At 46.3% G+C, this 23155-nt stretch overlaps 1 protein-coding gene and 2 long non-coding RNA genes across 5 annotated transcripts in view; 1 reads left to right on the top strand and 2 right to left on the bottom strand.

The window, feature by feature from the left end:
- Nucleotides 1-23155, bottom strand: part of LOC126535935 (glutamate receptor 3-like) — a 72618-nt gene that overhangs the window by 46969 nt on the left and 2494 nt on the right. Inside the window, exon 2 of the mRNA XM_050182796.3 lies at nucleotides 1904-2059. Coding sequence (XP_050038753.1) covers nucleotides 1904-2059 — 156 coding nt within the window. The remainder of the gene's footprint in view (nucleotides 1-1903; nucleotides 2060-23155) is intronic.
- LOC129386105 (uncharacterized) lies at nucleotides 8105-11719 on the top strand. 3 transcript variants are annotated; one of them, XR_008613570.2, is made up of 4 exons: nucleotides 8105-8948; nucleotides 9792-9930; nucleotides 10441-10512; nucleotides 10934-11719. It is a non-coding gene; the product is annotated as an uncharacterized lncRNA (long non-coding RNA). The 3 variants fall into 3 exon arrangements; XR_011893788.1 differs by having other exon boundaries at nucleotides 10441-11719; XR_008613569.2 differs by lacking the exon at nucleotides 10441-10512.
- On the bottom strand, nucleotides 12088-15781 carry LOC129386106 (uncharacterized). The gene is made up of 2 exons (XR_008613571.1): nucleotides 15122-15781; nucleotides 12088-15060 (listed from the first exon to the last, which is right to left on the bottom strand). It is a non-coding gene; the product is annotated as an uncharacterized lncRNA (long non-coding RNA).

Consider the following 23155-nt stretch of genomic DNA (forward strand, 5'->3'; position numbering starts at 1 on the left):
CAAGTCACAACGGCCGGTAGAGAGACTACCTCGTGGCGTAATCTTCTGCAGTCATCGCAATTTCAACAACAGGCTGACGCTCTATCCTCGACACACATGGAAACTGCACGGCCGGCATTATCTGTCACGTTGGCTCTCTGATTGGCTGTCGAGAGGTCACGTTTTCTGAAATTCGTGTCGCGAAACGGAAGCATTAAAAAAATCACCGCCCAAGCACTTGGTACAGATGGTTAACCAGCCAAGCTGAAACGTGTGGCACCAGTGTTTATCACTGGGTTAATCCCGACGGTTCATTAAACGACGGATTGGTAGGCTTCCGGATCCTCGGTACGCAGTTGCTGCTTGTGCTCGGCTGCACGAACTGTTGCTGTGCCCGGGCTGCAGCATAGGCACAGAGTAGACGAGCTCTTTCCCTGCTCTGCTCGCGGCGTCGCTGATCGAAAGCTGCCTGCTCCTCAGGAGTACGTATGACGCCTGGCCTACCCATTTCGGAGACTGAGAGAAACTGCTTCGCGCGCGCTCGGCTGCGATGGAGAGCAACGACGTCACTACTAGCGCAGCCAGTCACGCGCCTCTCTTTCTTTTTTCTTTACGCGCATGAGCATGGGCTTGCGCCTGAAGACTTTTTGGGGTACAGGCGACAGACGGACGGACGAATCGGCTAGCCATATACGGCTTCGCTGTAATGACATTTCTGTGCGTTCATTAGGACGACAAAACGTGATGCGGAGCTGTACACTTTTTCGATAGAATCCTCCTTCGGGTATTTGGCATGATATAGCCATGATAGCGATTAAAGAAAGAACATGATCGGCAGCGTGCAGAAACCCCTTCAATGCATCTGCTAATTCGCGTATTCGTGGCGGCGTTCAGAGATAGCCGCCGTGCCAGCTTGTTGATTTGCTGAGAGAATATCCCGTGAGTATAGTGTCGTATAAAGGGTTCTTTCGTTAACGTCAATTTGACGTTGAGTGACGTTGCACTGAGCCACCATTGCAGAGATTTCCCGCCTTAGTATGTGGTGCGACGAGCAGCGCGAATCGTGCTAATTAGTGGCTGTATGCCATCGCAGCCGAGAGGCATGTGTATCGCCTCATTTTTGCCGTTGAAATTTGGGGACGTGAAATTGTTTTGCTCATGATTCATGCGCATAAAGTTTGCATCGCCCTCGGGAGGTGTTAGCATTTGTGCTTCAAGCCATTATTTCTTTCAAACAAGCGCTTATTTGAAATAAACTTTGTTGAGCGTTACATACATTTTTTTTCAACTTTTCGCACTTCTGACAGCGGCATTCGTGTTGTAACCAAGATGACTGAATTTTCACATCATTACAAAACCTGACATTGGCGTTTTTTTTTGCTTATGAAAACATTGTATGCAAGGCGGCGCCTTTAAGTTTCAGTAGGCGTATTAGCATGCACACGAGCACTAATGGACGCGCATGCGCAATGGCATGTCTCGACGCCAAGTGAGAGGGCACAAGTCTGTTCGCAGTCGCAGTTCTCGCACGATTTGTCCCCACCTGTACTTCTATTTTCGGTAAGCTCTTAGCTATCTTTTTCCCCTCGTAATTCCTCAAAATTGATGGCCTTTGCGTCGCTTGGAACAATACTTCGCTTAGCTCTTTGAGTATATCATTTGGATCCAATTATTGGAGAATTTAATCGAACGATTGCCAACCTAACATGTTTATCTTCCTTTATAGAATCTGCTGCTTCTGGAAGAAATAATTTAAGAAAACTAATTTAATCGCGTTATTTCTTTCTGGCTTCCATGGTGGCACGAAGGGTTCCTTGTCTACGCGATCATCACAGACAGCCAGTGCGTAGCGGTAATGACAGGAATAGAACAGAATCAGGCCAAAAGACCCTTTGCATATTACTGGGCCTGACTTTTACGCTACCGTCATTGGTGACATTGAATGTGTCATTGTCGAAAACCCTCGTTGTCAGTGGGGTAATCTTGTATCGGTCACCGGGCGCACGCTGGTTGGTGTACTCGATGACATCACGAAAGGCTGTGACGACACGTTGAGGTTGGTTCACGCCCATCACGAGCCCTGTGAGAAAAGAAGAGAAAATGAGACATCAGCTTTGCTCTGTCAAGCAATATGCGTTGGTGGGGTAAAAGCACAGTAACCTAGTAAGCTTTTTATTTACTATGCTGTAAGGCAGCCCTCCTTAAAAAAAGAAAGACAAGAAAAGAAAGGAAAAGAATAAAGAAGCATTTTGCGACAAAATTATACAACAGACGATATAACTCGCAATTTTTGATAAATCTGGTTAAAACGTAATCCTAGACATACGTGTCTCAGCTAAGCCATCTGCATGATACGCACAAACCTCACTAGCCGGCACCACGCGGAGCACAGTGCCAGCGGTATGTGTTGCCTCGTAGACGCGTAGCAAGTTATGGGTGTGCGCTAGATTACCTTGGCCGGAAAATTCTTGTTCCGTTCTGTAGAGAGTGTTTTACTCATTTGCTGCTAACCGTTAATGGCTCAGCGATTCCAACGCGGTTCAGCAGTGCAAGCGATGGACTGCAACGTAAAGAGTCGTTTGGTGCACTTGCCAGGATGATGGCTTATAACAGTATCACGGCCACTGGTAACGCGCAACCGTATGCTATCGGCCATCGGTGCCCCTAGACCTCTACACTGCCCGCATCGCAGCTCGTATTCAAGACAGGGCTCGCCCGGCCTCGCCATACGCAACAGCCGCCGGAGTAGAAGGCCCCGTTGTAAACATTCGCTTACTATCTAAATTACCTAGCATGGAGTCAGAGTGCACAGGCAAACATGAACACTTGACACTCGTTGACCGCGGACACCCGCTGTCAAAGCGCTGGCGTGAGGAATCGCGCCAAAAGCACCGAGCGAAGTGACCTTCGTGCTGTCTATCGCTTTAACGCAAACAGAGCGCTGAGAACACAGCACAGGCAAAAATACGAGCCATCGGCCCACCTATAATGTGCCCGCAAAGCAGATTACTTTCAAGATAAAGCCCGCGCGACCGCGTGCAACCGCTCCGTGGGGCAGTATGGGGGTACGGCTGGCAGGGTAGTACCGTGCAGTGCTGCGTGGTGGCACCATGGTAAAGGGAGCCTTCTCGCATTCTTCCCTCGTGGCAGCTTGCGCTTTCAGACGCTGTCCTTGAGACCTCTTGTTGCACCATCTGCGATCAGAGGCAGGCGCTGCACGGGGTTCCGAACGCGTTGCTTGAGGATGTGGCGCTCGAAGCACCGGTTGGATTCCGCGCACGGGTAAGACACGGAGGTAAGCACCCCGCATAACAGAGTACAAGATAGTGCCACAAGTAATCAACTCCAAATACATGGTCAACGCATTCTTGAATAGTAAGCGGGGTTGGTTCTTCCTAATTCCTTTCGTTATTCATTAATAGCAAACATTTCAGCAGTGCAATTTCAGGCATATGCTTGTCAGACTTTGTGTTCAAAGTGTTAGTCTAAAGAGTGCGAAGGACACTTAGTGACTTTTATCCTCAAATTTCTGCGTTGTCGTTGCCCAGTGCCGATTAAATGTGCAGACGAAATTTGCAGACAAACCGGAGCTAGCACGGAGGCCCAGGCACGTTCCTCGTTCGCTTGCTTCGCGGCTTCAGACGAACACAGCCGAATTCGCGAGCTGGCCAGTTACGCTTGGGCCTAAAAAAGGTGCGACCTGCCGCGTGCATCGAAAATACTGTGATCCGCCGCGTCGCAGGCAGCCTGTTGTCTGGAATAGGAATAGAAAATGCGTCACGAACGCTCTTGGAAAGCTGTAACCCGACGTGTCCCGTCCCCGCCAGCTAGCGCCGTACGGCCCAACTAAGAGGCCGAGAATGCAACTATGGCTGTGACGTTCGCGCCCACTCCTCTTCGCCTGACGCGACAGGCCGCATCTTTTTACACAGCGGCCGTGAGACGGTGTCAGCGTCGGCCGAACGTCTGTAGAAATAATAGGCAGCCGCAGGCAGGAAAGTCGAACGTCATGCCACTCGCTTCGAATATGATTATAGTGGTTCTTGTCGTGTCATTTTCTTCAGGTCTGCGAATAAAGAACAGTCGGCCATTAGGCAGGAGCAGAGTAAGTAGATGATGGCATCAAGCGTAAGCAGGGTGCTTGCAGTTTTATCCGAATCACCCACAGTGGTGGCTCAATAGTTTGTGGGGTTCAACTGCTAAGAAAATGGTCACGGATATTACTCCCAAATGCGGCTGCATTTCGATTGGGGTGGTATGCAAAACAATGCAGGAGATCCAAGTACAGCGAAGCTTAAGAGGCAGTCTTCACGCGCACTTTCTCATCTAGCTTGAGGATGCGCCAAATGAGGAGCTCTGCAATGCAATGCACCATTGAACAAGCCAGCGTTATAGGGGTTGAAAGAGGCAAGCTGGATTTCTGCGCCATTTGTATGGGGCACCCGACCTCCCCTTCAAGGCGCAGATGCGACCGTCCCCGTGGTTTCCAGGCGTCGCAACGCATGCGCGATGTGAGGCCATCTCCACTGGTGCACTCTCCCCAGTCTCATCGCGGCTCTACATGTCCCGCCTCCTCGCCCTCTCCATCAGCGCCCAACAACCCGCATGCGCTAGCCGGCAGCCCCCATCTCTACCTTCCACAGCTGCGAACAAAATAGTGTGAACTATCGCTCCTAGATGGCGCCACCATCCCGCAGCAGAGTGATCGAGAAGCGATCACTTGAGATAAGAGAAGCGATCGCCGAACGACAGGCAGCAATCCCGAGCTCACAGGCAGGCAAAAAAAAAAAAAGCGCAGTTGCCGCAGGATGAAGTAGCCAGAAAATGGGAAATATACCTGGATGGGGGTTCAAATACTGGTGCAAACAAAGATAAAAGGTGAAAGTGAACGTTGGTGGTTAGAAATACGCGAGAAAGAAAGAAGGCCGCACCTGGAATATTTTGGAACCACATAAAATTATTAGGCATGAAGTCTGGAACAATACAACAACATATCGTAAACAAAGATGGAAACAAACTGGAAGGGAACGCGCCATTAAATTATATCGGACAAATAACAGCCGAATCATTCCAAGGTAATGAATGACGAAGTTGTAGTTGAGGAAAAAAAAGAGCATGAAAGAAAACCGGATGGAAAAGGAGCTGGTGCTGACCGATTTCAACTGGAAGAAAGCCGAAGAGAAAATTCCGAAGCGCACAGCCACAGGACTAGACGAGGTTCCCGCTAGGCTGATTAATGAACCAGGTCCAAAAAGTAAGGAAGCTCTGTTGAAAGCAGTAGAAAAATGTTTAGAAGATAGACGAATACCAGACACTTGGCGACAAAGCAGAATTAATTTAATTTATAAAGGTAAGGTGGAGAAAGATAGGATTCACTCGTATAGACCGTTGACCATTACATCGGCAATATTAAGGTTAATAATGCAGGCAGTTAAGTTAGAGCTGCAAGCATGAGCAGAGAATAATGGCGTTTTGGGAGAACTTCAGAATGGCTTCAGAATAGGTATGCGTTTGGATGATAACTTATTTCTCCTTACTCAGTGTATTGAAATATCAGGAGTAGAAAGGAGACCGTTATATGTGGCCTTTTTAGACTTTACAGACCGCAACATTCTGTGGGATATTCTGAAAGGGAAGGCTTAGGTGACTATTGTGTACAGCTTTTGAGAGAGATTTACCTAGAAGATACCGTCTGCGTTGAATGGGAAGGGATGAGGAGCGAGGAGAAAGTTGATATCAACAAGGCACTGAAGCAGGGGTGCCCTTTATCCCCACTGCTGTTCATGATGTACATGGTGAAGATGGAGAGGGCGCTAGAAGGAAGTAATATCGGGTATAATCTCTCATACAAACAGGCGGGTACAGTGGTAGAACAGCAGCTTCCAGGTTATTTTATGCGGACGACATTGTGTTGCTAGCTGACAAGCAAAGTGATATGCAACGTCTGGCTAATATCTGTGGACAGCAAGGCGATATGTTAGGTCTGAAATTTAGCGTGAAAAGTCAGGTGTCATGATATTCAATAAAAACAGCGAACATACAGTGACAATACAGGGCCAGGAAATACCTCGCGTAAAAGAATATAAATACCCTGGTATATGGATAAACGAAGGCAATAGATATATGGAAACACAGGAAAAAGCTGAGAATTGCAGAGAAAGGGGAAGAGAAATGCGGTCATAATGAAACACAGAGCGCTATGGGGCTAGAATAGGCACGAGGTGCTCCGGGGTATGTCGAAAGGTGTAATGGTTCCAGGACTTACTTTTGGAAATGCGGTTGTTTGCTTTAAATCAGGGGTACAATCAGGACTCGATGGCAAGCAAAGGTCAGTGGGACGCCTTGCATTGGGCGATCACGGTGGTAAGACTACAAATGAAGCTGTGCAGGATGATATGGGCTGGACAAGTTTTGAAGTCAGGGAAGCTCACAGTAAAATAAATTATGAAGAACTACTGAGGAATATGAAACAATGTAAATTGACCCGGATAGTGTTCAGGTTTTTGTACAGGAATAACATTGATTCACAGTGTAGGAAAAGAGCTAGGAAGCTTACCAGCAAGTATGCGGCCTGTATAGTGAGCAACACAGCAACAAAAAAACGTCAAGCGGAAATTCAGAGAGGCTGAGATAATCTCATGGGTGGCGGCAATGGAAAAGAAACCTGCCATGAGTAACTACTTAAGAGGAACAAAGGAAATCGGCAAAGAAACAATATACGATAACTCTAAGGGAAGCTCACTAGTTTTCGAAGCGAGATCAGGATGCCTTAAAACATGCACTTCCAAAGCGAGATATAAGAAGCAAGAAGAAGCATGGTGCTTGCTGCGGTAAAGCTAGGGAAACGATGAAGCGTGTTTTATTGCAATGTGAAGATATCGGTCGATTTTGTAATCACTGGCCTGCTTGAAGCCCTTGGGTTCAGCGAAAGCAGGGGGAAAGTAAACGTGTTTGCAGTAGAGATTATTAAGAGGCGATTGGAAGTTTGGTGGAAGAAAAGTAGCGAAACGATAAAAAACGGAGACGTACAAATACAAAGTTCACAATAGGGTGACAGAAAATTTGGTTATGGGAATCCATCGTAGAATTTTTTCGTTTCCATTTCTTTTTTTAGACCTAGGTAGGACATCAAGCAGTATAATAGCAAGAGCTTGGTGGCGCAACCGACACCCCGTTTCAAAGGGGACGCTCATAACGTCCATCCATTCATCGAGTCCGAGCTGTCTGGCGAGACAGCACGAGCAGCAGCAGCAGGCGCAAAGGAAGCTTCGCTTTAAAACAGCATATGTCAGCGATCCCTTCGCCTCTGAATTCGTTTTCTGCGACACCAGGAGCGCTATAACGCAAAACGTTTCCAATCTTTTCTATTCCAATTCTGCAATAAGGTGGTGGTGGTGGTGGTAACAACTTTATTGAGACTCTGCTCAGTTATGATCTCGCAGGCCCGAGTCCTAGAATGGCCCCTCACGAGGAGCGACCCTTTCGGCCCAGGCAACGAGGGCTTTTTGTACTTTTTCATCCGGCGTTCTGAGCAGCTCCTCCAAAAGGACCTCCTAGAACGAGGAGAGCTTTCGATTGGTCTGTTCAGACAGCCCTGAGGGTGACCGCCCGATGCTTGCGTCGGTTACGCAAATTTGACGTCAGGAGATAGGAATAAAAACATATTGGAATAGTTTTACGTTGTAGCGCCCCAGCATTCGAACACTGTGGATAGCGGTATCTGGTTTCCTTGCTTGCTTTCTCCTGAAATAACCGCGTGCATCCACTACGGCGAATAGCCAAGATTAATGCAGCGGTTGTAGCCCTTTGCAGGACAGTGGGGCACCCATTTCGATATGTGCTCAAAAATGCCTCTCAGCAGAAGAGGGGCACATTTCTATGATTCGTTCGGGGGTGCCTTCTATCCAAACGTTTCAGCACTTCATGCGAAAATTGTCTTGGGAATGGGTTCCAGTAAGCGACAAGTGCGCAAAATCTAGAAAAAGTGTTTTCATTATTTCCGAAATGGGGCCCAAAAAAGTTCTCTATACGCCCAATAACTTATTAGTCTTTTCTGAATTTAGGTGTACACCTTTCGCTCACAGTAAACACCTATTTTTGTATCTTGATGTCATAGCTGGGGCCGTATTCTGTAGCGGTTCCTTTGGGAACCGGTTCCTTTGGGCTGTTGCCATTGGTCGGCGTTTCGTTGTCGTCATCCCTGGTGGGCGGGACGACAAATTTTGATGACGTCACACAGGTTGCCAATCTTCTGGAAAGGAACCGGTTCCCTGCTAGGAGAGGAACCGCGGAGAAGTGGTTCTCTCGAGGGTCGCGCGCGGGGGCGAGCATGATGTCGAGGGTTGCTAGGGCAACCGTGGCTGCCGGCTAACCTCGCGCCAGCTGACGAGCCGGCACCTAGACGAGACGAGACAGAGACGGCAATGGCGGCTCCTTTGGTTGTGTTGCTGGGGAGTGCCGAAAGACAACGACGCGACGAGAGGCAACGACGCGACGCGTTCGGCATGGCCGAAGAAGAGTTTCGAAGGCATTTTAGGCTCTCCAAAGACATAGTGTGACGTCTTTGCGATGAGCTGGAAGGACATCTCGGACCTCAAAGATTTCGTGGTGTCGACATTACGATGAAAGTGCTGTGCGCGCTGCGGTTTTTTGCCACCGGGAGCTTTCAACAGTGCGTCGGGAATGAAGAAGCGATTGCACTGTCGCAGCCTTCGATCAGCCGGATCATTACAGCCGTCGCCAAGGCCATTACGGTTGTGGGCAAAGAAAAAGGATGGGTTAGATTCCCATCCACGGCGCAACAGAAAGCCGCCGTCAAGGAAGGCTTTCTTAGCCGTGGAAAAATTCCAGGAGTTCTAGGATGTGTGGACGGGAGTCTGATAGCCATCGTTCGCCCTAAGAAGCTCGGCCCCGGCGAAACGGAATCGTACTGGAGCCGTAAAGGGTATTACGCCCTCAACTGCATGGTCGTGAGTATTGTTCATTGACAAATATTTTCGATATGTGATTGCGCGAGTGCACGTTGTAAAAAACTTCGTTTCGTTATTTTTCATCAATTGCCGGTAATACTTGCGTTCCTATTCGAGAAAGTAGCGTTTGTGTTGTATGTGTAATGACGACTTTGATCTTGGCAATAGAACCCGGCCGCACTTTTTCAGTGCTCTCTAATCACAGTTGAATAGCCTTTTCGATGCTACAATGTAAACACATTACGCGCGACTTAAACCGGAATAGACGCCGTAGCAGTGAAGGGAGTCTTCGTCTGCGAGCGATCCTAACAGAAGACGAGCCCTTGTGATTCTTATTCGACATAAAACTAAAGCATTGTGGCCAACAGACTGTAAACGTGAAAAGGAGCATCCCATCAATGAAAATGGTGTGAGGGAGAATGAGAATGTGTGGACACCCATTTGCTCTAGCTGTTAATACGGCACATGCTGCCACTTCCGCGTTCTTTCGCTTGTAATAGGCACCTTGTCTGGAAAAACAAGAAAAAAACACAGGTGGCACTCTCTAGCAGAATCTTGTACAATATGGACGGAAGAAACCAAAGGAATTATTTTGCACATTGTGTTGTGACCGCACGCCATACATGAGCACATGTACACATGCCAACATTGCATTTGTAGATAACATTGTTATCATGCTGATGATTAGTTCAACTGCTTACTGCGTATGTTGATATCTCCTTTTCTGTAATTGTGTTGGCTGACTGAACAGTAACTGATTGGCAAGTAGTGTTGTAAGCAAAAGTTTGTGCCAGATATTTGTTGCAGTGGCATTGACACCTTCTCTTTGCTTTCTCTTACGAGGTGTGTGATGCAAAGCTGAATATCCTGGCAATTGACCCACGGTTTCCGGGATAGTGCCAGGATTATTTCGTTTGGAGGCATTCTGCATTTCGCCGCCGCCTCACTCGTGGCCTGTTACTTCATGGAGAAGTCTTGCTTGGTAAGTGCACCTAAAGTAGCAGTGCTTCTTCCACATGTAAAACATACACAGTCAAATAGTTTTGCATCCTAGCAAGCTTTAAGAAAGCGTGATTTGCTAGAAATGTGTTGTGAATGTAGCAGTACCTAATGAACCTGCAGCGACTATCGAGAGAAACATGTCTCTCTTAGAAGGCAGATATTTTTACCAGCATGTATACAACAGCTGACATGTTATTCTGTTTATTTACTTATTAATTTCAATACACTGAATGCCACGTGGAGCGTTACAGGGAGGGGTGTAATTCTACAGAACACGTCGAAATGGCAGTTTTCAAGTATGATGGAAAAGGGTTGGTGACAATGGACTCGGGTAGCTGGTTCCTGGTCACTGTCCTTGGAACGAAGGAATAAGCGTGTGCGTGAAACTTTCGGCATCGACGTTAGTGATCGGTGTAGTATATATTGTAGAATAGTGCAAGTTGCGCTATTTTTCTTTGTGTCACAATGTCTGCAATTTTTTTTGTTGCAGCGACATGTGGTGCTGGAGTGATTATAAAGGATCAAACGGGTAGCTCGAGTTCGGGTACCTTCACGAGAAGAGGTACGAAAAGTAGAGTAAGGATCCCAGATACTGGCAGCATATTCGAGAGTAGACCTTAGAAGTGTTTTATAAAATAACACTTTTGAAGAGAGAAGAGCTAATTAGTTTTAGTGGAGGATGTACATTTAGGGAGAAGCAAATGGGATGAGCGGAGCAGAAAACCATGAGTATGAAATAAATATTACATGTCCAACTTAACCCGAGAATGAGATTTGCAGCCGAGACAACAGGTGAAATTGGGCTTTTCTTTAAAATGAGTCGAACTTTCTTTACAACTTTCTGGGAAGGTCAATGTTCGATAGATATTGCAACAATAAATCCAAGACCCGCTGCTGTTGTAAAAGGGCCCTGGCGTAGACTGTGTTCTTGCATTGTGCCTTAATGTATCCACGTTCGTTCACTGACGTGCAACACTTTACAGGGGACTCTGGGTACCCGCTAGAGCCATGGATCATGACTCCTGTGCCTGATGGTCACCCAAATCGCCTCACGGCAGAGGGGCGCTATAATGAGGCACACGCATCAATGCGAAATGCCGTTGAGCGGTGCATAGGAGTCGTCAAGAGCCGCTTCCGATGCCTGCAGAGGTATCGGGTGCTCCACTACTCGCCTCAGAAAGCAGCCACTATTGTTGCAGCTTGTGCAGCGCTGCATAACCTCTGCCTTGCAGCAGGCGTGCCTCTGCCAGACGACCCAGGTGACGACGGTGCACATGACGACAGCGCACAGGAGCCAGCCCAGGCACAAGTGACGCTTCAAGTACAGGTGCCACCACAGGCGCACCCTGTACAGCCTTCTCGAGCTTTGTTTCAAAGAGGCCGTGCGGTGCGTGAATCCATAGTTGGTGTGTTTCGGCTGCCCAGAAATTTGCGCATTGCCTACCTGCAAAGTGTGTGCCGGCGCATTCGCTGGCAAATGAGGTGGAGACATGTGCTGGTGTAACATGTTTTATTTTTATTATCATAAAAGTAAATAGGCCGTGCACTTCAACATAACACATTGCGTGTGCTCACATGTGGCTAATCATAGTATGCTGCATACTGCAGTAGTGGAAAGCACATGATTTGTCTATGTTGAGCATGACAGATACACATGCAGTGACAAATAACCATGTGCCATTATGTTACTCCTTTGCTTTGTTCACTGTGCTTTTGAATATTGTCTCGCCAGGGAATTTTCTTTAAATAAAGGTTATTTCCAAGGTGAATGGCAACCAATCTTGCATTGTTGAATATTGCTTTGCAATGCCTATTTTACTGTGCAGTATGCATTGTTCCAAAGCTGAAGATGTCTGTTCATGTGTGACACGCAAGAGCAGCACGAGTTACACAGCAACTGAAATGTCGTCAGCAATCTGTATAGCACATATTGAAACGTATAGCAACAAACGAGACATGTCAAGCACTTATTGGAGCAGGATTTCGTTAAATAGCAGACACTCATGCTTACTACTGCTTTGTTTAAACTCAAGAGTTGCTTCAACATTGCATTTCTTGCACACATGATTTCACATAATGCTCGTAATTGCTGCTTAACAAGGTGCAACAATATAAACAAAATCATGACAATGAAACATTTCTTTATTTATTCATTTTATTCATTGGGTACCTGCTTCGCCATTCAGGCATTACAGCAGGGAGGGTACAACTCATATAAATGAACACTCAGAATTACACTCATAAAGCATGGAAGAAATCATCATTTGAACAAATACAGACAGTGTCAGGTGGTAGAGTATTCCAGTCTCTTATAGTACGAACATAGAAAGAGTAGCGGAAAGCGTCACTTTTAACCCTCTATTGCATGGCGTCCCATATTTGGCACATACCGGTTACCATTCTTTTTCGCATGTGTGAGATTCCCAGTTGAGAATGTGATACCGTCAGAGTAAATCTCGTAGTTATGCGCACTTATTATGGGCAAGTGCTGCCATCTCTTGAGTGATACGCAAAACAGAGGTGAAGTAGATTTTGGGATGCGACGTGAAACTCGGAGGGGGCAAACACGAGCAATTGGTTTTTTTTTTCTCTGAAAAGTTCGACCGCAGAAACGTAGAAAAATTATTTTGGCATATTTTTTGGCCTCGCCAATTCAAGGCAGTTACTAGTTTTCTCAATTTTGCCTGCAACTACAGCAGAGAAACCGAAATCGGTGTGTGCCATATTTGGCACAGTATGAACTTGAAATACAACATATGGTAACGTGCTGCCATCTGTTCAATAGCCCGAAGCTGCAGGTCACTCTATCACAAGATGTAATTTTGACGATCGGTACGGTGAGGGCGAATTGTCTACCAAACAGCCGCCTGAAAAGTGAAAAGGAACTGAAATGTAAAGGAAGTGGTGCTTCAGAGGCACTCACAAGCGCGATAGATGACGTAGAGTTATCGTGTGTGCGTTGATACGACAACCGCGCCGTGACATTTCTGTCGAGCTTTGATGGGAGAGATCCAGTCCAAAAGACTCAGCGCTGGTTTACCTCCGCCAAGGTGTTTCGCGAAATTGATTGCCCCAGAGTAGTAAAGGTCCATAACAGGCACATGGGTGGTGTCGACCTGCTGGACTCTCTGTTTGGACTTTACTGCATACATATCAGATGTCGAAGAAATGGCACTTTCGAATTTTTACGCCTATGCTAGACTTATCGGTACTAACAGCATGCGTATTGTACAGGAGGGTGCAGGAGCAGCTTAGGAGGAGACAAGTACTACCGCTGGCTCAATTAAAAGCAGAAATTGCAGAATGCCTTACCTCGCATAACAAGTGCCTACCCAACTAGCGACCAGGAAGGACTTCTAGTCAGGACATCGAATTCCATGTTCAAGTCAAAAAAGCACAGGGACCAGCGGCCGCAATGCCACCCAAAGACGACCGATCTGACCAAGTCAGCCACTGGCCAGAATTTGACGAGAAGAAACAAAGATGTAAGCGGCCACCTTGCACAAACAAGTCGTTGGTAAGATAGAAGAAGTGAAACATTCATCTGTACCTGAACGCAGCAAACAACTGTTTCATTTCATTCCCCACATCACATTAAAAGGCCACCATCCGTGAAGCTTTGTTTTCCGCCCATGGCAGCAAGAGCGCTCAGCCATCTTCATGGTGTGCCATATTTGGCACAAAGCTTTATCTTTATTATTACAGTCATGTTTGTTCATTCAATCAATAATGAAAGCTGAAAAAATGACTTTCATAATTCATGCAATAGAGGGTCAAAAGGAATCTCACATATTTTTAATTTGTGATCTCGCCTTTTAGAAACATATGTGGGCGGCTGAAAATACAATTACCTGGCTATCCCCGTATTAGAGTGGTATATGTTATGAAGAAATTTTAATCTGAGATTTCGGCGACGGTGTTCAAGAAGATGCCAATTTAATGCTTTTTTGCTTTCTGTCATGCTAAGCATCCTGTCATAATTGCCAAGGACAAACCGAACTGCCCTGTTCTGCATTTTTTCTAGTTTATCTACAAGTTCTGTAGCATATGGATCCCAGCAAACACACGCATACTCCAGTGTACTGCGCACATGTGTGAAATACAGTTGCTCCCTAAGTTTCTGTGGCAAGCTACTAAAGTTACGTTTCAAAAAATCTAATGCTCCGACAGCCTTGTTCGTAACATGAGTAACGTGTCTGTTCCACCTTAGATCAGCAGAAAAAAATACATCTAAGTATTTATATTCTGACACTTGTTCAAGAGTAGCATTATTTATAGTGTTACGATTGCTGTCGTATGAGCTCTTCCAGGTAAAGGTGACGTGGACACTCTTTTTCTCATTCAGTGACATTTTCCATTTTTCACACCATATGGCAATCAAATCCAAATCGTGTTGTAGTGCTTTTTGGTCAGATTCGCTGTTGATGACCCTATATACTATACAGTCATCTGCAAACATTGTAAATATTTATTTATTTATTTACATGTACCTTACAGGCCTTCGAGAAGGTATAGTGTAAATGGGGAAATACGGTAACATATAAGTATGGAATCGGGAAAGAAATAAACTGCAGCATAATGAAAGGAGTACGCACAGAACATGGAAAATTATTACATTAGCAAATACAATATGTAGAGCAATAACAATAAATGGTAAACAACAACATAATAGCATAATAACATTGTAAACATTTTTGCATGTTATACAGTAGTAAGTATTGTAAAGAAATTGGGACCACTGAAATTCTTTAACTTGTAGAAAAAATGCAAGAAAATTACAAAAGACATGACATGCTTAGACGGTTGAAACGGCATATTGATCGTTTAGCAGATTGCAAAATGCAGTGTGTTTATATTGGCATGCAATGGTATCTGGTAGTGCGTTCCATAAACGGACCGCACGGGGCAATGTTGAAAAATTAAAAGCGTGTGTGTTGCCATAAATCGCGACAGCGCGTCGACTTGGCGTTGACCTATTGAAACCCATGCGCTGATGTTCACCTCTTCGTCGGGCTCGAAGAACGGCGGGCAGACTCCGATGGCGCTCGCCCTTCCAACTAGGGAGAGGACGCGCCCTCGCGGTCCGGGCAGGCTGCCTCCTCCGGTTCCTCTGTGATTAACACGTTTGTTAGAATATGGTGCGCAAAAGCTCCGTCAACGAGTGTGCTTACCTGCTTTCGGCGTGCAAGGCGGCTGCATCACGGCGGGCGTTATACACATCTTTCTTCCACACGCCGCGCCATTGGGCTGCAGTTTTCACTGCCGGGCCCTCAGCATTGAGCAAGGCAGTCACTGGCTGCCAGAGCTCCTCCTTGCGCGCCGCCGTCAGCTGTTGACCCAGCACACACGACGCCTTCGCAAGGTAGGGGTGCTCTTCAACAAATGACACGAGTATATCGCGCGGCCTCGCTCAAACATGAGGACCCAGTTTCGGATTCGGCACGCAAACTGGCAAGTCCAAAACGTAAACAAAGCGAGGCAACTTGTTTGCATAACGTATGGCACACCACCTAGCGACTAAATAAGAAAACAACACAAATAAAATTACAACTCCCAGTAGCGGTCTGCGCCGCAAGCTCACATTTATTACTGAAAATATATTTGCAAGTGTTCTATACAAACCAATGTTTTTTTATCAAACCAGCAACATCCTTCAATTGCTATACCGTCCCCTAAGTACAAACAAAAATGATGACGTGATCTTCCGGCAGACCGCCGCTCGTTGATTGGTTCCCCTCACGCCGCCCCGTTCCACTCTTTCTCCGAGTGACGTAATCCAGACGTAACAGCCAAAGGGAACCGGTTCCCAAAGGAACCGCTACAGAATACGGCCCCTGGTCCGTAAAACTCGCCCGTGTGCATGCATCTGCAGAAGCATGCACATGCGAGAAGGCGCTGATGCCTTTGGTGTTCGACGCTCTGCCAAAAATGCTCACAACAATTTTTTATTGGTGGCCTCTGCTGTGTCGCTTAGTCCATCGTGATTTGATCTGTTTTACGAGGGAAGCGGTTGCTTGTAATTCTTCGTTGAGACCCTCGAAGGTCAGTTGGGCCATGTATGTCCCGCTTTTTTGAAGTCAATGGCTTGTTGTACGGAAGTGTAACTAGTTGCAAACTACTTCTGAGCACTTCAGTTACTATTGCAACGCAAACATTTCGAGTGTTTTGGTTCACGAGGGAAATGTTCACGAATATTTTTTTATTGAGACGCTAGAGGGTCAATGGAAGGTATACGTACCCCTCTTTGAAACACCATTTAGTGCCAACGAGACAGGTGTATACCACTTAAGAAACAATTAAATAAACAGCTTTTTGTGTAGAAGTAAATTTGTTGTAAAACATTTCTAAGCACCTCAAGTATTGATTACATGCAAATTGGCTGAAATTAGCTGGTAGAGCCCGTATACATGGTGTCCCAACTATCATGAACCAAGATTTAAGAATATGGAAATGCCACGTAGCTGGACAGAATCAAAGTAATGTTGTTTGCCGTCGCTTGGAGATAATCAGATAATTTTTTGCATTCTGCTTAATTACATAATCAGTCTTGGTTAATTCATCAACTTCTCAAATAGTATAAGTAGATGAAAAGCCTAAATGAGAAAATTGTAGACAGACATGACAAACTCCCGATACAGCTTTCTGTTGCTAAATACGTGCTGCATAAAAGTGTTTTTCCGAACGCGAAAGAAGCTCGCGAATGCACGCAAGGTGCCTCGAGCGGCCAGTCGCGCGGCAATTTTGCGTGTATTATTTATTTTGCGTTGTAGCATTCCTTGTCACAAATTAAGCGTTGCAATTCTGGAGCGTTGCAACCCTTGTTTTGTGGTGTAGTGATTGACAAGAGCCCAAGAAAATTGTCTTCAGCGGGAATCCACTAGGAGCATATTTCAGACGCACTTCGACGGCGCTTGGCCTGGCGTTCATTTTAGAAAACACATCGCAGTAGGCGCAGTGGCTATAGGACATTGTGCTGCTGAGCCCGAGGTCACGAGTTTGGTCGGGGCGGTCGCATTTCGATGGCGGGGAAATGTAAAAGCGCTCGTGCACTTATATATTTATGTGCACGTAAATGTGGTCGAAATTGAATGAATGAATGAATGAATGAACGTGTTTATTTATTTCGCACAGAGAAACACGGGGTTACGGAGTAAAAGCTGCATATTACAGCTCGACTGGGCCCCGGCTGCCTTACAGTTGGGTGAATGCGATAAAGCTGACACCCACAGGGAAGAAACCCATGTGAAAAAAAGACTAAAAATGCAGCAAACATTACACAAAAACGTTGGCTCTAAAGAATACACCATATTGATTGTAAGTACGACACACTGAAGTAAAGAAAAAACGATTAAGATGAAAATGAAACAATGAAAACGTTTAAAAAGATCATCAATGCGTGGCAGCGAATACGGTCGCCCATACAACGCTGTAATGGAGCTCGCATGAAGAAATACTGAAAGCACGATCAGGGTGAGCACGTTTGCCTAGCCGCCGACGTGTTGCCACTCTGTCGCGAGTTCTTTCCCAGCAGCCTTCACAACGCATGGCAGCACGTACCTCTGACTGCACCACTCGTTCGCAGTACGTACTACGTTCGCGTGCCCGAACTGCTTATTTCCTCGCCTCGTTTCTTCTTCGAAGACTGGAATGGCCTTCCTGCCGACATTATTGACTTCACTTGCCCGTCCTCATTCCAACAGCGTGTGGCTGAACCCTTTCGATATAGTTAATGATGTGTGCATATAATGTGGTGTAAATATAGAGGCCACCTTTATGTAATACCTCCCCGGGAACTATTTAAGGACAATAAACTCAAGTGTTTCGATCTTGCGTTTTTGCTGGGCAGAGGCAAAATATAGCTTCTTTTCTATTTTAGTTTAGATATCGTTATCGTACTGCCATCCGGTTTTCGTCCTCTTCTCTACAGTGGGTTTCAGGCATTCTTGAATGCATCATTGAACAGGGCAGCGGTCGCAGTCTGGGCTGATACCGATGAGGTGTGCATCTCACGACCTACGAGGTGTGTAAATGCCACGAACACCAAATTGAGATCAAACTGATACATGTACACCAAACTTGCGTCTCAGTGTCCTATATATGTCTTTAAGAGGGTCCAGAACCACATATCAGAATTGATGGAAAAACACAATCCGCGGATGGCATACGTTGCAACCGTCAATATCCCAACCAAATTTTATAGTCCTGCACAGTTAGTGGTGGAAACAAGTGGAGCGAAAAGTCACCTCTTCCCCCAACCCTCTCTTTTCGAACGAGGCCTTCTTACTCGTTTCGAAACTGCTGGGGGCTTGCATATGTCGGCATATGCAAGATTCCCTTAGACGGCTGCTCTTGGCTGATAGCTGACATCAGTCCAGAATGGCGTTTAGATGAGTGCGCTTCTTCCCGCTGTTACTGTGCATATTTATTTGACGCAGTTTATTCAACAGGCTGAAGTAAGCGAAAATCTGCATTTCGAATTTCGACAAGAATCGCGTACTACCGCAAGAAGCCGACCATGCTCGCTAGAGTCACTGAGGAGAACCGCGTTTGGCGCGTTTTGGGCACCGAAACTGGAAATTACGGCGTCTACGTGGACATTCAAAATTAAATTTCAGCGGCGCGCCACGAGGACGTTCAGTAGGCGGAGCGTTGTGGGCACGCCCTCTCCTCCGTAGCCTTCGTAGTGCAAGTCATTAAAGAAAGAGCGGGAGCACCGCTAAGGAGCTGTTCGATTGTCAACAACTCCGCTTCTTCTGAACGAAGTACTTTTCGCAGAAAAGTATTTCTGAGCATATTTTAACTTCAAATTCATTTTTAAACTTTGATAAAAAAAGTTACAGTGACGTTTCGCTTCGTGAACAAGGGTGACGTGCAAGCGTATGGGTGCTATAGCGCACACGACGCTATCAGCCCTTGGTTCACCTGGACGCCTACACTGTCCGCGACGCAGATCGTAGTCAAGACAGAGCTCGCGCGGCTGCGCCGTACGCAGCAGCCGCCGGAGTAGAAAGCCTCGTTGTAAACATTCGCCTATTATCTAAATTACCTAGCATGGTGCGCACAGGCAAACATGAACACTCCACACTCGATGACCACGGACACTCGCTGTCAAAACGCTGCGGTGAGGAATCGTGGCAGCAGCAGCGAGCGAAGTGACCTTCGTGCTGTATATTGCTTCAACGAAAACTGATCGGTGAAAACACAGCGCACACAAAGCTACAAGCCGTCGGCCCACCCAGGCTGTGCCCGCAAAGCAGATCGCTTTTATGATAAAGCCCGCACGACCGCGCGCAATCGCGCCGTGGGACAGTATGGTGGTACGGCTGGCAGGGTAGTACCGTGCAGCACCGCATCATGGCACGATGGTAAGGGGAGCCTTCTCGCATTCTTCCCTCATGACAGCTAGCGCTTTGAGACGCTGTCGTTGAGACGCTGTGTCGCAGCGTCTGCGATCAGAGGCGGTACAGGCGCTGCACGGGGTTCCGAACGCGTTGCTTGAGGAAGTGGCGCTCGAAGTACCGGTTGGCTTCCGCGTACGGGTAAGACACGGAGGTAAGGGGGAGCACCCCCCCATAACAGAGTTTCCTTTTCCCTTAACCTCATATAGTGCCGCAAATAACCACCTCCCAATGCATGCTCAACGTATTCTTGAATGGTAGGCCGGGTTGGTTCTTCATAATTTCGTTACCATTAACGGCAACCGTTTCAACTGCGCAATTTCAGGCATATGCGTGTCGTTGAGACGGTCCTTCCTGTGGTGGCAGCTACTGCGACCAGAATGTTCTTTGTGTTCAACGTGTTAGTTTAAAGAGTACGAAGGACGTTTAAGGATTTTATATTCTCACATTTCTTCGTTGTCGTCGCTCATAGCGCTAATAAGTGTGCATACGAAATTTGCAGACAAACCGGAGCCAGCACGGAGGTCCACGCGCCTTCCTCGTTTGCTTGCTTCGCTGCTTCAGACAAACGCCATCGATTTGCTGGCCAGTTACGCTTGCGCGTAAAGGTGTTGTAGCACTCTTTTAAATAACTTATTAACGGCGCAACCATGGTGTGGTGTTTTCGAAATTGGTTAGCTTGGACTTTCTACTGGGCACAGACGTGACCTGCAACGCATGAAGCAATTTACAGCCTTCATTTCATGCTGTCTGCTTGCCCACGAGCTCTCATATGCCAACTTCCACGAACCGAAAAATGCTAGAATGCAGTTAACGTTCTTCCTTATTTTTTTCTAATGTAAAAATGTTTCCTTCGTGATTTTATGTGGTCCTTAGCTTCTCTTTGTAATTTACTGACATTTGCCTGGCACTATTTCAGGAAGTTTCCTTTGTTGATTACCTGCCGTTGAATTGCGTATTTCTGTCGCATGCGTGAAATTAACTAAGCCCATTCGAAATCCAAAAGTACATCAGTGCGCTTGCGTTGATATGTTGAACTGAAACGCACTACTGAGCCGCAGGAACAAACGGAAAGGACGCACACGACACCTTAAAACGTGTCCAACCAACGAGCCTCAATCAGCAGTAAAACTGATGGTATAAATTACGAGTTTCCGGAAGGTACCCAGGCGTATACTCATCTGTGATTATGTTGCCTAACTTCACACATTCACTGCAGAATGGTGCACCAGGCGGTGGTTAGCAGTTGGCTTAGGGTTCACCTTACAGGTTCCTTTCGCGAACATCACTTTGTTGTAACCTTCAGGAATTCATATTTATTGTACCCTCCAAAAATTCATTGTACCCTTTCCCTTAACCTCATTATCGCGCCCTCATTGATTGCGAACACTACACCAGTGAAACGCAGCTCCTAAAAGTGTACTTACTTGTTCTGTAGATTAAGTAGCCTTTGTGCTATTGTACTACGCTGTATCTCTTTACACCTTCTGTCACCAGCTCTTGTTTTTAAAACGTATCCAATTTAGGACATCTGTAGTTATCTAAAAAAAATCCCAGGTGTCCTTGGATATCGCCTAAGAGACGCGAAGGCACAAACCTTGTAAAGCCTACTGTAATTCACCTTAATCCGCCTTAATCAATTTTAATCTATCTTAATCAACCTTATTCCACGTTAAACCACTTTAGTCCAACTTGATCGACCTAAATGCGCCATAATCTTTTCTAATCTACCTTACTAACCTTAATCCACCTTAATCCACCATAATCCTCCATAACACGCCTTAATCCACCTAATCGACTATAATCCACCTTAGTTCTAAGCAATCCACCTTAATATGATCACTAATCAATTACTACTTAACTTTGGTAATAATTAATCATCGCTTATGCAGGGCTGGACATACTTTGGTTCGCTTCTGGCTTTCCTTGGGTCACGTGGTATTTTTATGTAACTCACAACGCGACCATGAAACAGAGATCTAAGGCTTTCGTCTTAAAATGAGCGTTTCCCTGAGGAACCCCACAAAGCCTCCAAATGCAGCGGTTTACTAACACAGGCACAACACAGATGAACACACGGACAGCGCTGTCGGGGCTGATATTTTCTAAAGCAATGCCCTCGTAGAGCGCGCAAACACCACGAGTAACTGTCCGAGTTCGAGGTGTTTTCACTTCCTTCCGTACCTGTTCGCCGTCCTATGTTACCTACCAATGAATATTGTTACCTACCAATGAGTCAATATTGTTCGCACACAGGCGTCCCTCAAGTGTCCAGCTCGTCTACGTTTCCTTTTTTACCTATAATAGTGAACTTCTAGATTTAGCTGATTCGTATTCAAAGCTTGTCGCGGACAGTTATGCTTGTCGCAATTAAATCTCTAGATCACCTCGAGAGGCAAAACACCGCAGAGGCTGCGTACCATATGAGAAGTATTTTTGCTTTTCTCGGTCTCTCGTAAGTCCCTCTGTTTGCTGCTACGTGGATTAGTCGTAAAATTCTTCCACTCCCGGCTTTCTTCTGCGGCCTGCTACTACAGTAGATTACAGCGAATAACGTTTCTCGTGCCGTACGTTTACTTATGACAGACTGCACGTCGTGTTGAAACAGCGCCAGAATTACGTGCCTTGATTACCTGCGGGAGCCCTTCATGCGGCCCATATGACAGCTTCTTTCTCTCACGTAATCCTCCCATGACAATGAAACAAGAAATTAAGTGAATTGAATTGATTACCGCAGCACTTCATATGCGAGAAATGTATATGACTGGACGACTATCGTTTGTGAAACAGTGCGATCGCGAGAGCGGTGATAGAAAAACTATATTGAAGAAGCCATCCAACTACGGAGCAAATCTGTTATTTTGGAAACAGTTTTGAGAATCAGGGTCGACGTTGACAAAGCTCTTATTGCGCAGGGACCATTTCTCGTTGACTGGGATTTCTGCTGACATGGCCAATGATTTCTTGGCCAAAACAATTTCCAGTGATAATCTCCCGAAGCGAAGAGCATTGTGAATCTGGCCCTTCCAAGAGTCTACGAAATTTTGTTTTCATAATAAAGCCTCGTAATTGGCGAGTGCAGAAGAAGCAAGAATTACTAGGTGATAGCGAAATGTCGGTGAGATACAAGATACCCTTAAGAAACGGAATCTTATGAATAGACGCCAGGTTGCGCACGCGCGAGCCCTGTGTGACCTTCGAGTAGGGTGGCGCGGTCTTTGAACCCGCACGCGCCGCCGTTCGATTCCTTCGCTCTCTTCGAGGGGAGCACGCGCGTCGTCCTGCAGGGCAGCTGTGCTAAACGCGGTTCGGCCGAGCAATTTGTGAGCTACGACGGTTAGCTAAAACAGGGCCGACCAATCGAGATATCGAATGCATGATTAGCTGAGAAAAAAAAAAAAGATTTGGCGACTAGAAGTACGTTTCATTACGCCTCAATTGCCGATTAGCCTGCCCACCATCACTAAGTGTTTCCGACAGGCACGAGTAGCCAGAGCCTGTCTTCCTATGGCGTACGAAGCAGTGTTGGTAACTTACCGAAAAAGTCACTAAATTTAGCTAGCTTTTGATCAGCCTAGTGGCACTTTGCCACTTGGAGTCTTAGAGGTTTTTTAGTGATGTAAGTAGATTGTAACTTGCCCTGATAGAATTCATCATAGGACATTGGTTGAGTTGAACGCCTCGCCTTCATTTTATGCCATGGGGATATACGCGCTTGCATGCGTCGCTATTTCTAAAGGCACACCGAAGAGCGCTATAATCTCGGTGCATGAAAGTTGCTTCTCTAAGTGATGCAATATCTTGAAA

This window comes from Dermacentor andersoni, chromosome 4 (genome assembly GCF_023375885.2).
Source record: "Dermacentor andersoni chromosome 4, qqDerAnde1_hic_scaffold, whole genome shotgun sequence".
NCBI lineage: Eukaryota > Metazoa > Arthropoda > Arachnida > Ixodida > Ixodidae > Dermacentor > Dermacentor andersoni.